The sequence below is a fragment of the Panthera leo genome, chromosome C1 (assembly GCF_018350215.1).
Source record: "Panthera leo isolate Ple1 chromosome C1, P.leo_Ple1_pat1.1, whole genome shotgun sequence".
Taxonomy (NCBI): Eukaryota; Metazoa; Chordata; class Mammalia; order Carnivora; family Felidae; genus Panthera; species Panthera leo.
The window spans coordinates 181,165,084-181,178,947 of record NC_056686.1 but is presented as its reverse complement, the minus strand read 5'-3'; the positions used below and the strand labels follow the sequence as shown (position 1 = coordinate 181,178,947).

At 36.2% G+C, this 13,864-nt stretch overlaps 1 protein-coding gene across 2 annotated transcripts in view; it reads left to right on the top strand.

The window, feature by feature from the left end:
* Nucleotides 1-13,864, top strand: part of DNAH7 (dynein axonemal heavy chain 7) — a 261,805-nt gene that overhangs the window by 197,217 nt on the left and 50,724 nt on the right. For both annotated transcript variants that reach the window (XM_042949526.1, XM_042949525.1), the window contains 3 exons: nt 6,373-6,499; nt 7,745-7,939; nt 10,525-10,617. In XM_042949526.1, the coding sequence (XP_042805460.1) occupies nt 6,373-6,499; nt 7,745-7,939; nt 10,525-10,617 (415 nt within the window). The remainder of the gene's footprint in view (nt 1-6,372; nt 6,500-7,744; nt 7,940-10,524; nt 10,618-13,864) is intronic.

Below are 13,864 nucleotides of genomic sequence, written 5' to 3'. Positions count from 1 at the left end.
TAAGATTTAAAAATTAGAACAATTTTTTGCTTCACAAATACTTACTAGTTGCTTTATTATCTCTTGTTACATCAAATTAGAACTCATCCACAGATATGACGGGCTTCTTCATAACTGTGATATAGTCCCTTATGATTTAGAGAAAATAAAATTCTTTTAGCCAGATACGAGACTTGGGTAGAATCTAGAAAACAAAATATGTGTTTTTTCATTAAAATTCTTTAATTTAAATACAATGAAAGTCATATTCATGACTCCAGTGATCCTGAAAGTGTAATTCTGGAGCCAACCAAAGAGTAAAGGAGAAGACCACATTTGAAAACTTAAAAAAAAAATTTTTTTTTATCTTTATTTATTTTGAGAGAGAGACAGAGTATGAACAGGGGAGGAGCTGAGGGGAGGGAGAAACAGAATCAGAAGCAGGCTCCAGGCCCCGACCTGTCAGCACAGAGCCCGACGCGGGGCTTGAACTCACGAACCGTGAGATGGTGACCTGAGCCGGAGTCGGATGCTCAACCGACTGAGCCACCCAGGCGCCCCTATATTTGAAAACTTTTATTGAAATTATAGTATACACACAGAGACATGCAGAAATCAGAAGTATTTACTCAGTGAGCTTTTATTATTGAGCACACCTGTGTAATTAGCACCCAAACCAAGACCCAGAACATTATCGACAACCCAGAAACCCCATTTTGTGTCCCTTTTAGTGACTGACCAATCCCCTTCCACCAAGGTAAAGATTGTCCCGACTTCCAGCACCGTAGATCAGTTTTGTCTGTTTGAGAACATCACGTGAATGGAATCACACAGCACGTGCTCCTGTGTGTCTGGCATCTTACACTCAGAATTGCATTTGTGAAATCCACATTGTTTTGTACAGTGCAGTGGTTTATTCACTCTGATTGTTACGTGGTGTCCCAGTGTGCTAGTGTATTGTAGAAGTATCAAAACAAAATCTTTTCTCAACCTAGAAGTTTTTTTCTCCACAAAGGTAGTAGAGAAAGAAAACACTTTTATGATTCAGTAAACATTCAACCAGAATATAATGCACATTAAGAGGTTGCAAAGGCAGAAATCGCATCCCAAACTCACCTGCTAACTGAAGTGGCCATCTGTGTTAACAAACTGGCGTTAGCCAGAAAGAAAACAAATGTGAGTTGTATAAGGGCTCCTTTTCACCACATCCTCACCAGCACTTACTATATCTTGACTTCTCGATGATAGCCGTTCTTTTCGGTGTGAGGTGATCTCTCACTGTAGTTTTGATTTGCATTTTTCTGGTAATTGGTGATACTGAACATCTGTTCATGCGCCTGTTGGCCATTTTAATGTCCTCTTTAGAAAAATGTCTATTTAGATCTTCTGTCAATTTTTTGATCAGATTGTTTTCTTGTTATTAAATTCTTAGTTCTTTGTATATTTGGGGTATTAACTCTTTATTTGGTACATGGGTTTGCAAAAATTTTCTCCTATGGCTGCCCTTTCTCTCTCTCTCTCTCTCTAAGTATAGTTGACACACAATGTTATATATATAGTTTCGGGTGTATGGTGTACAACATAGTGATCAGACAAGACCATATGTTGTGCTACACTCACCACAAGCATAGCTGCCGTCTGTCACCAGACAACACTATTGCAATACCATTGACTTATTCCCGATGCTGTACCTTTTATTCCTGTGACTTATTCGTTCCATAATAACTGGAAACCTGTATCTCCCAGTCCCCTTCATCCATTTTGCTCATCTTCCCCCAACCCCTCCCCTCTGGCAACCATAAGTTCTCTATTCATGGATCGGTTTCTGCTTTTTGTGTCTTTATTTGTTTTGTTTTTTAGATTCCACATAGGAGTTAAGTCATATGGTATTTGTCTTTCTCTGACATATTTCACTTAGGATAATACCCTGTAGTCTCAACCATGTTGTTGCAAATGGCAAGATCTCATTCTTTTCTATGACTGAGGAATATTCCATTGTGTTTGTGTGTGTGTGTGTGTGTGTGTGTGTGTATGTATATATGCGTATATATATATATATATATATATATATATATGTATATATATATACTCACACACATATATACACATATGTATATACATGTATATATACACATATGTATATATACATATATACATACACACACACAAACACATTTTCTTTATCTGTTCATCAATTGATGGACACTTGGGCTGCTTCCATTTCTTGGCTATTATAAATAATGCTGCAATAATCATAGGTGTGCATATATTTTCCAAATTAGTGTTTTCCTTTATCTTTGGTTAAATGCCCAGTAGTAGAATCACTGGGTATTTTTATTTTTAAGTTTTTGAGGACCTTCCATACTATTTTCCACAGTGGCTGCACCAGTTTACTTTTCCCCTAACAGTGCACTAGAGTTCCTTTTTCTCCACATCCTCACCAATGCTGGTTATTTCTTGTCTTTTTGATTCTAGTGACTCTGACAGGTGTCAGGTCATACCTCACCGTGGTTTTGATTTGCATCTCCTTGATGACTAGTAATATCAAGCATCTTTTCATGTGTCTGTTTGACATCTGTATGTCTTTGGGAAAATATCTACTCAGGTCCTCTGCCCATTTTTTAGTCAGATTATTTGGGTTTTTTTGGTGTTGAGTTGTATAAGTTGTTTATATATTCTGGATATTAATCCGTTATCAGATAAATCATTTGTGAATCTCTTATCCCATTCAGTAGGTTGACTTTTTGTTTTGTTGATGGTTTCCTTCACTGTGCAAAAGCTTTTTATTTTTGGTGTAGTCTCAATAGTTTATTTTTGCTTTTGTTTCCCTGGCCTAAGGCAACTTATCTAGAAAAATGTTGCTAAACCCAGTGTCAAAGAAATTACTGCCTGTTTTCTCCTAGAAACTTTATGGTTTCAGGTCTCACATTTAGGTCTTTAATCCATTTTATTTGTGTGTATGTTGTCAGAAAATGCTCCAGTTTTATTCTTTTGCATGTAACTGTCCAGTTTTCCCAGCACCATTTGTTGAAGAGAGTGTCTTTTCCCCCATTGTATATTTTTGCCTCCTTTGTCATAGATTAATTGCCCATATAAGCATGGGTTTATCTCTGGGTGCTATTTTGTTAATAGTTTCTTTTGTTGTGCAGAAGCTTTTGGGTTTGATGTAGTCCCATTTGTTGATTTTTGCTTTTTTTATGCTTTTAGCGTCATGTCCAAGAAAACCATTGCTAAAATCAGTATTGACAGGTTTCTTCCTGTTAGAAATTTTATGGTTTTAGGGCTTATGTTTAGGTCTTTGACCCATTTTGAGTTAATTTTTGTGAGTGGTATGAGATAGGTGTCCGTTTTCATTCTTCTGCATGTATGTTCTGCCATTTAGACATAGATTGACCGTGAGCACATTATGCTAACCAAGATCAGTCAGGGAAAGACAAGTACCGTGTGATATCACCTATATATGGAATTAAAAAAAAAAAAATCATGCCTTTAAGAGAAAAACAGTAAAGTGGTGGTTGCCAGGTGAAGGAGATTGGGAGGTTAAGACTGATGGTGTTTAAGGATATAAACTTGTAACAACTAATAAAATTATCTCTTATTTTACTCAGCAACAAAAACATTTCATTTTTGTTTGCTTTTTAAAATTTTTTTTATATTTATTTATTTTTGAGAGAGAGAGAGAGAGAGACAGAACACAAGTGGGGGAGGGGCAGAGAGCGAGGGAGACACAGAATCTGAAGCAGGCTCCAGGTTCTGAGCTGTCAGCACAAAACTCGATGCAGGGCTTGAACCTACAAACCATGAGATCATGACTTGAGCTGAAGTCAGACACTTAACTGACTGAGCCACCCATGCACCGCATTTTTGTTTGCCTTCTGTTTTTAAAATAACATTTATTTTTAGTATTTATTTTTGAGAGAGAGTGAGACAGAGTGTGAGCTGGGGAGGGCCAGAAAGAGAGGGAGACACAGAATCGGAAGCAGGCTCCAGGCTCTGAGCTGTCAGCGCAGAGCCCGATGTGGGGCTCGAACCATGGGCCATGAGAAGAAAATGACCTGAGCCGAAGTTGGACGCTTAACTGATTGAGCCACACATGCACTCCATTTTTGTTTGCCTTCTGATGGCTATTATTCGTAGTAATTCTTACTTAAGTATTACAAAAACATATGTTATGATTGCTATGAGATGTACTGTGAAATAGCCATAATTTGGTTCATCTGTTTCTTATAAAATGTTAATATAATAAAATAAATAAATAACTATTGCAAAACACCTGTAAGTACAGAAACAAAAACCTAACAAGGATAGAGCTTTGTCAAAGGGACCAAACTGAAATCTCTCTCTCTCTGAGAAAACAAGTGGACACACACACACACACACACTGTTGTTTTTTCCTTCCACTTCTATCAAGATCATTTTTTCCATGTTATTAAATATTCTTCTGAAACTATTTTTAATAGTTGCACAATATATCACTTTATGAATGTGCCATAATTTTCTTAATGTAAGACTCACAAGTAATCTCCAGCCTTTGAATTATAGCTAATACTGCAATAAGTATAAATGTCCACACGGGTAATTATTTCCGTATGCTAGAATCCCAAAATCAGAACGAAGGTGTTTACTTCTTTCAGACTCCTGATATAAATTCCTTTCCTGGAAAGTTATTCAAATATACAACTCCACTGAGGGAACATCAATGATCTTATATCCCTGTGTCATGCATTAGCATTGAAAATGATCATTTTTATCCTTTTTCACTGTAACAGATTATTAAAATATTGTATTTTAATCTGCATTTTTATCATTGATGAGACTGACCTTGAACTTGTAATATGAGTGACGATTATAATTTTCCCTTCAATCTTCCTATCTACAAGAAGAAATTTGTCTTAAAGTGTAGACATTTTTATTTTATTCTAGAAAGACCAAGTCTGAGTTGCCCTGTATTAATTGTACTGTTACAGATGAGACAAATTAAATACTAAGTGTGAACAGACCATTATTAGCATAAAAATGGGGACAGGAGTAGTATTATTATTTTAAATCTTCAGAGAATTCAACTACATTTCAGCAACTAGTTTCAAAGCCCTCTCTATCAAGCCCCTTTTCAGAGTTCTCAACCAGAAATAAAATGCATCAATTTGTTTAATTTTCTTTATGAGAATGCTGGCCGGGGACAAAATAATTAAAGAAATAGGCCAGTAAGGAAAAAAATAGAGTTGTGATGATCCGTACCCTGGGATATTAGTTTGAAAATAGCCACAATATGGTGGTACTGGTAGATTATTTTTTCTAGACACATTAAGAAACACTGATAAAATTTTTCTTCATCAAAATCAAACTCTGCTAATTTTTCCTTCGGGTAAATTGGTCTGCTCAGTTTCAGCCCTTGTCAATCATTAGCTCTCCACAAAGGTTTCAGCCAACTGTTTTATTTCTATTATAACTATTATAACTAATATAATAAAACATTTGTGAAATTTTTGTTTCAATGATCGTTTATTTTCCTTATGAGATAATTACATGAAAATGTTTAAAGTGTTATGTACATGCTATGGATACAGATCACACATGTTAGGACTTACTATAAAGTTGTTAGTTGCAAATATTGCGATTATTCATATTTTCATGTTCTGTCTATGTAGTAAATAAAAATGTACTTGGGGTGCCTGGGTGGCTCAGTTGTTTAGGCATCTGACTCTTGATATTGGCTCAGGTCATGATTTCGGGGTCCTGAGATCAGGCCCTGCATCAGGCGCTGTGCTGAGTATGGAGCCTGCTTCGGATTCATTCTCTCTCTCTCTCTCTCTCTCTCTCTCTCTCTCTGTGCCCCTGCCCCACGCATGCGCACATGCACTCTCAAAACAAATAAACTTAAAAAAAATGTAATTTATCAAGTTTTGTGATTTCTCTAGCTTTTATGGACTTATGAACAGAGTAGCACAGTACTAAATGTTAATTTAATAAAGGAGCTATGAATTTTAATCTGTTAATTTAATATAAAACATACAACATTTGGAAGCATTTATGGAATAAGAAAATCAAATTTTACCCTAAGAAATGCTTTATAGTTAAAAATCATCCACAAATCTTTAAACGCAACAGATTAATGTACCATGCATTGACTCTTTTCTGAAAGAAAGATTAAGTGTTTTTTAAAAAATCAGTCAACAGTAAAATGCAATTCTACTGAAGTGTTTCTACATTGTGTAGCTCTCAAATTGGTGCACCCAGTTAATGACAATCCTTGATTGTTTTGGGGGTAATTGACCAGAAAGCTGATTAGAAGAATATACATCTAAATGGTTTATAATAGGTTTCCTTAAGAGCATTTTCTTTAAAGTATAATGCATTTTTTATTTATTCACTTCTCTTTCTGTTGACCTGTAGGCTTCAAATTCTCAAGGATCACTTTACTTACTCCCTGTATGTTAATGTCTGCCGATCACTCTTTGAAAAGGATAAACTACTCTTTTCCTTTTGTCTAACTATGAATCTGCTGCTACATGAACGTGCGGTCAGTACTGTTATAATTTGTAGGAAAAACATTAACATTGATTCATTAATTTACTAATTTGTATGGGAGTATGTGTGTGTATTCACAAGATGGTTGTAAACGATTAAACAATTATTGCAGTTAAGGCAAGAGATCACAACTAGACTGAACTTCACACAGGGGGCAAAATAAATAAAGCAGAGTCCATTATGTAGTTATTCCTTAAATCTCTGTATGTTTTAGTTTAAATAAAATAGTTTCTATTAGAATCTTATGTAAGTATGTATATATATTTACTAAATATGTTGATATATTTACATCAAGTAATCATATAGAGTATATAGTAATGTTTTTAAGAACTTGTGCAAGTTAGTCCAATCTAACCATTGGAGCTTAATAATACCTTTCATAAATTTTTACTATGTTTCAAATCTATTCATTTAAAATAAAAGACGCACCTTAAGAATGAAAGAGAGTATCGTATAAATGCACTCTTTTATTCACTTAGGTGCTAAAGATTTATTGATTTTTGTCTGGTGATACATTGGCTGAATTCTGAAGGAGTAAAGGCATTTTTCTTGCATTTCTTGCAAAAGTTTCATAGCAGTACCTCATTTCCTTTTTATGGAAAATAATTGAAGATATGGCAGATTGATGGCTTTCTGTCTTCCCCCCGTTTTTATTTTATCTATTTTTATTTTTGTTTATCTTTTGAGTATAGTTCGCACCAATGTTGCATGGGTTTCAGGTGCACGACATAGTAATTCATCAACTCTGTACCGCAAGTGTAACTACCGTCGACCACTGCTACAACACCACTGGCGATATTCCCTACGCTGTACCTTTGATTCCTGTGATTTCTTTACTCCCTACCTGGAAACCTATCTCTCCCACTTGCCTTCATTTTGCTGATTCCCCCAGCTCCTCCCCTCTGTCTTCCCACAATTTTTAGAGCCAGTAAGACGCCAAGCAGTCATTTTGGAAAACATTTATTCAGATACAATTTTTAAGTTTAGATTAGTAATTCTGGAGGAAAATGATCAAAAAGTGGTTATCTAGAATGGAACGATTTTCAAAACCGGTTATAATGGATAAATGTTTTCTTATGAATAAATACTGAACTGCTATACCACTAGCTATAGAATTTCATAAGGACAATACTTGAAACTTGAAAATCAATAGCCAGTTCTTTTTCAATGGTTTAAATTTACTATGTACACATGATGAATTCATTTCTGATTCTTCATGCTACTTTGTTTTCCGAAGGTTAATAAAGCCGAGTGGAGATTTCTGCTAACTGGTGGGATTGGATTGGATAATCCTCATACCAACCCTTGTACCTGGCTCCCACAAAAATCCTGGGATGAAATATGTCGACTAGATGATTTACCTTCCTTCAAAACCATTCGTAGGGAGTTTATGCACTTAAAGGATGGATGGAAAAAAGTGTATGATAGTTTGGTATGTTCTTAACACTTTTGCTTTTTCCAAAGTTTTTAAATGGAGAAAATAATGCTAAATTTCTTTTTTATTTTGAATAAAAAACAAGATTTAGGTAAACTTTAAACAACTGGTCAGACATTGAAATCAGGGTTTCGATTTATATCATCGGCACTTCTATTTTTTTTTTTTAATTTTTTAACATTTTTTAATTTATTTTGAGACAGGGAGAGACAGAGCATGAATGGGGGAGGGTCAGAGAGAGGGAGACACAGAATCCGAAACAGGCTCCAGGCTCTGAGCTGTCAGCACAGAGCCCGACGCGGGGCTCGAACTCACGGACCGTGAGATCATGACCTGAGCCGAAGTCGGCCACTCAACCGACTGAGCCACCCAGGCGCCCCTCATCGGCACCTTCTAAATTGATGGTTTTGTTTTGAACTTCTATTCAAATCCTTGAAATGTGTAGAAATGCATGGTCCTTAAAATATTCTGTTTGAATTTCCATGCCAAATTTTTACTTATTAACAATTTAGATTTTGTAATTATAATAGCAGGTGAGTTAAAGATTTTACAAAAGAGCTATTGTTTAGATTTTCTAAATCCAGGATATAAGCTAATAAACATTTTGTCATTTGACGTGAGGTGTAGGGGCCAAGGGCAGGCTACCCAAAATATGCCACTTTGGCATATTGATTATTTTAAAAAGTTACTTAAGTGACAGCCTATGCAAGGACACTCAGACCCACCCCTGAAAGCAGGAAATAAATCTCCCATGTGAAAGGTACCCTTCCTGTACCAGGAGGTAAAAGAGATATCCTTATCACCAGAGATAAGAAATTTGGAGCACAGAAGGCTGTATCAACACCCTTGTTACTTTCTACTCATTTACTGCCCCACCCCAAATTCTATTTAGTATTCCTTATTAACTGAAACTCCCAAAGTTAAATTGTCTTTGATCTGTCAATTCCTCACAGATTTATGGTCTCTTTGTCTAAAAAGTATAAAAACTACCTGCCTTGATCATTTCTTTGGGTCTCATTTTCATTATTGGACCCTCTGTGTACATGTAATCAAACGCTAGATTTTTTTCTCCTGTTAATCTGTTTCATGTAAATTTAGTTTTTAGTCTACCTAGAAGAACCATGGACAAAAGAAAATTTCCACCTCCCCCCTCTTTCAGAGGGAAAAGCTAATAGTTCTCAAGCAATTTTTCATGGGGCCCTATCTCACTAATTGGAGACTATTATAGTCAGGACAAAGTGTAAAACAATTTCCTTCTAGAATACATAGAAATTGTTGCCTTTCCTCACTTTTTTTTTTTTTTTTAGGATAAGGGCTAATATTTTGCCAATTTGTAGTTATTTTTTTCCCACTCCTTTATTTCTTCTCTCCACATTCTGCTTTCTTGGATTTAATTATGCAAGAAAGAGCTCTCCTTAGGGAAGACGGGAAGAGGAAATAAAGACCCAGATATATGGAGAATATTTACCTACTTCTTGTAGCAGACATGACAGTGAGATTGTATTTACACATAAATTCAAACATTTGGACTGGATCGCTGTTGGATCTCTCCCTGTTAGTAATAAAAACATATTTCCTTGAGGGGCGCCTGGGTGACACAGTTGGGTTAAGCTTCCGACTTCGGCTCAGGTCATGATTTCACAGTCTGTGAGTTCGAGCCCCGCATCAGACTGTGGTGACAGCTCAGAGCCTGGAGCCTGCCTCAGATTCTGTGTGTCTCTTTCTCTCTGCCCCTTCCCTGCTCATACTCTGTCTCTATCTCTCTCTCAAAAATAAATAAACATTAAAAAAATAGTTTTAATATATTTCCTAGACACAAATAGGTTTTTGTGAGTACTTCATTCTAATTTGAAATAGAGATTTTACTGACTATGCTGAAGCATGGAGATTTCTAATCTGAGATACTACATAGCTTTCCCTGAGGTTTTAAGATTCCAAATGTCTCCTTTTTTTTCTTTTTTTGAAATTTAATACCTCTTTTGGGTTCTTGGGTTCTTAATACCCCTCTTGGGTTCTTAATACCTCTCTTACATATTTTTAATAGCTCTCTCTGTTTTGGCTTCTTTTTAATATATACATTTTCTTTTTTTTTTTTTTTTTTTTTTTTTTTACTATATACATTTTCAAATATACCTTTATAAAGAAGATACCAAAACTTTGTTCAAAACAGGAAATATAATAAATTTATAATAATAAATTTTCTTCTTTTATAATATATATTTCTTTTTATAAATAGATGGTGGCAGTAGTGGGTAGATTTTTAAATGCCTTTGGAGAAATAATGGGAGCACTCCATATGTACATTTTTAATAAGGAGATTCATTTTGTCTAATGATTTGTATTCATATTGACATTAACCTGCTTAATTCATGCCCTAGTTTTGATTCCTTTGTGGTGTTTTAAATTTTCATTTCATTCCTTATTTCATAACTTTGCCCCCACCTGATAAAATTTACATTAGTATTCTTGATTTCATTAAGTCATTACATGGTTTCTCTAAAAATCAGCTTATACATCAAAATACTGTTCTCTTGGGAAATAATCTCCAAAATAGAATTGAATTCTATCTACTGTAATTTTAGGAACCACATCATGAGGTTTTTCCTGAAAATTGGGAAGATAAAGCAAATGAGTTTCAAAGGATGCTTATCATTCGTTGCTTGAGGCCAGACAAGGTAAGTGTGGGCTTTGAAAGCAGCTCTGTGATTCCAGTCCACCCCTTCCCCTCCCCCCCCCCATTATAGTCTGGTTTACCATATTTCCTTATATAATCACAGGGGAGGTGGAGGAGCCTGGGGGAACTAATCCCACTTCCTTCTAATGCAGCCATTTTATCAAGAATTTTGTACATCCTTAAAGCCACACTAAATTAGTAGCTGACCAGACTATATGTTTTAGTTCTATTTATTTCATGATTCTTCCTTTTAATTCATGCTTTCCCAATTCCTTAAAACCTACTTCCTTTACATGCTGTAACTTCATTTTTATTCTGATCGCTTTGATGATATTAGTCAAACAGATCTAGTAGAATTTCTGGCTCTTCAAATCCTGTCTTTATGTATAGTTCTTTGTTGGCCTTTGGAAAGCAAGTACAATATCATTTTTAAGACATTCATCACTGCTGACTACAAAGGAAAACGTCAATACTGTTCATTTTAATTTCTTTAAATGATACATTATATAACCAGTGAATCTGCTCACCTGTCCAGGTCAGCGAATTTCAGTGCTCAGTGACATTCTCATTTGCATCATCATATTCTATGTTTTTAATTTTTTTAAGTTTATTTATTTATTTTGAGAGAGAGGGTGTGCTGTGCAAGCATGAGCAGGGGAAAGACAGAAAGAGAGAGGGAGAGACCGAATACCAAGCAGACTCTGCGCTGTCAGCACAGAGCCCAATACAGGACTAAAACTCACGACCTGTGAGTCTTGACCTGAGCTGAAATCGAGTCTGTTGCTTAACCAACTGAGCCACCAGGTGACCCCATTAGCCTCCAATTAAAAAAAAAAACCAAAAAACAAAAACCTAGTCACTTAAGTATAATGACCCATATCTATGTTCTCTGAAACACTATAGATATTAGGTAGATTGAGGAAAATTTGAAAAAACATCCTAATCGTCCTTTGTTACTAGCCAAGTAAAAGTAATACATAACGATTTCAAAACTTACTGTAGCCACAGTTTGAGCTGCTAAGGAATATATATAAGTCAGTCATTCCATCCTAACAACAAACAACTGGAACTTAGGTGGTGAAAGCAACATACTTTAAAAAGTTCTTACCTGCACCAGTGAGAATGTGGGGTAGAGGCATTCTTCCCTCTGTACGCCATAGTCTGTTTAATGAAGATAAGCGATTCTTGCTTGGCCTGTCAGTGTGCTCTTAGCCAGTGGCCGAGGATCCATTAGGCAGAGTGCCTAGGGCCCAGGATGCTTCTAGGTGTTAATGAAAATGTTTGAATTCCTTTTAAAAATGGAAAATATAACCTGGACTTGTTAACGCTTGTAATTACCCTGAAACAAATGTAAAACATAATTCTTACTTGTTTTTCATGGGGGAAGGGATGCACAAGGTGACTAGGGCCCGCAAAAGTCACCACACTGCCGTCCTGGGGTGTTGGAAGCAGCCACAATTGTTTAGGAATCAGGTATTAAACTGATGAAATGTTCTCCTCCTTGGTAGCCCTTTCAAAAGTGAATTGCCACTTAGTGTTAAGCCTCAGAAGTTTCCCCTACATGTATTAAGTATGGAAGAATACAAAATGCTTCACCCTCTGGCCTGAAACAGCATCCTCCCTAAAAGCTTTTTTTTTTTTTTAATTTTCAAAGGTTTTTACTTTATTTTCTAAGCCAGGTAAAGACTCTTAATACTAAAATGACTCTGCGTGTACCACTGACATTCTCCCGTCAGTATTTGAAAAAAACAAAGAGGCTTCTGTCCATGTTTTATATTAAGTTTGATTAAAAGTGACTAATGAGCCATTTCCTAACTACAGCCTTTCCCCTATAAATATCTTTTCCCCAGTTTTATGTTTTAAAAAAGTTGATATTTTAAGCTGAAAATACATTGAGCTACCAAATAGATCAAACATTACTTTCCGTATTCAGTGTCTTTTTAAAGTATATTTGAGGAAGGTGAGGAGTTAGATATTCAAGTTGAGGGGTTTTTGTTTGTATGTTTTTGCTTTTAAATCAATTGAGGTGAAACTTACGGTTTTATACTTCTCTTAGCTACTCTGTCCAATATTTTGCACCCTGACTTGTAACTTTGTCCCCAATGTTTCCATATCTCCTTTAGAGTTTTCCTTGGATGGGTGGATGAGTGTAGACATTAATGCTATTGGCCAGGATTTCCAGTTCTCCTCTGCACGTGCGTGCGCACACACACATATACACACGCACGCAGGAGGTGAAGGACTGTGGCTATAAACCTTGCTCTGGCCAATAAAATGTGAGAAGTGTCAGGGTAGAAGCATTTTAATTGCCAGCGTGGAGAATCTCCAGGGCACTCCCTCTGCCATCAAAATTGAGGAAGCACATACCGATATTTAAGTTCCCTAAGCAGGCTGGAGCACTGAGTCAGCACTGGTGGTGAGTTGCCTACACACCCACAGGACTTTGCAAGGATGAGAAATTGTTGTGTTCAGTCACTGAGATCTGGAAATTGTTTGCTACTGCAGCATAATTCAATTTAACCTAAGTGACCGGTTACCATTAACTATACTATGCGCCTGTGATCCTTGATATAAATAAATTATTAGTATGCTCTTAAATCACTAGCTACCTCACACCCTTCAATCTTACTGTTACCAGGTATTCCACGTTCTAGTGGTAAATTGTTGACTTTGGAATCTATATATTTAAAAATAATACATGGAGCACCGGAGTGGCTCAGTCAGTTAAGACCCGACTCTTGATTTCAGCTCAGGTCATGATCTCATGGTTTGTGGGATGGAGCCCCACAACGTGCTCTGCCCTGACAGCTTAGAGCCTGCTTGGGATTCTTTCCCTCTCTCCCTCTCTGTTCCTCCCCTGCTTGCTCTCTCTCTCTCTCTCTCAAAATAAATAAACATTAAAAAACAAAATAAAAATAATATATGGCTATGATACTTTTTAAGAATGGTTTTCCCAAGTAACATGGCATTGGCTACCAGAGACAGGAACAGTGCTATATGAGGCTAGAATTTGGGCTAATGCTATGGAAATTTTTATTATCTCATATATATGAGATAATATATCCACCAGGAAAATCAGCAGTGCTTCAATCTCTAGTTTACATTAGATATTATTTGCCAGCACAATTTTCCACTGCTCTGTCCTCAATACAGAGTCCACCCAGGGGTAACAGGCTGCATGTGCCAGGTTCTCCCATGCTCTAATTTAGAAAAATGTAAAAGATGCTCAGTCAATCACCAGTAGGAAA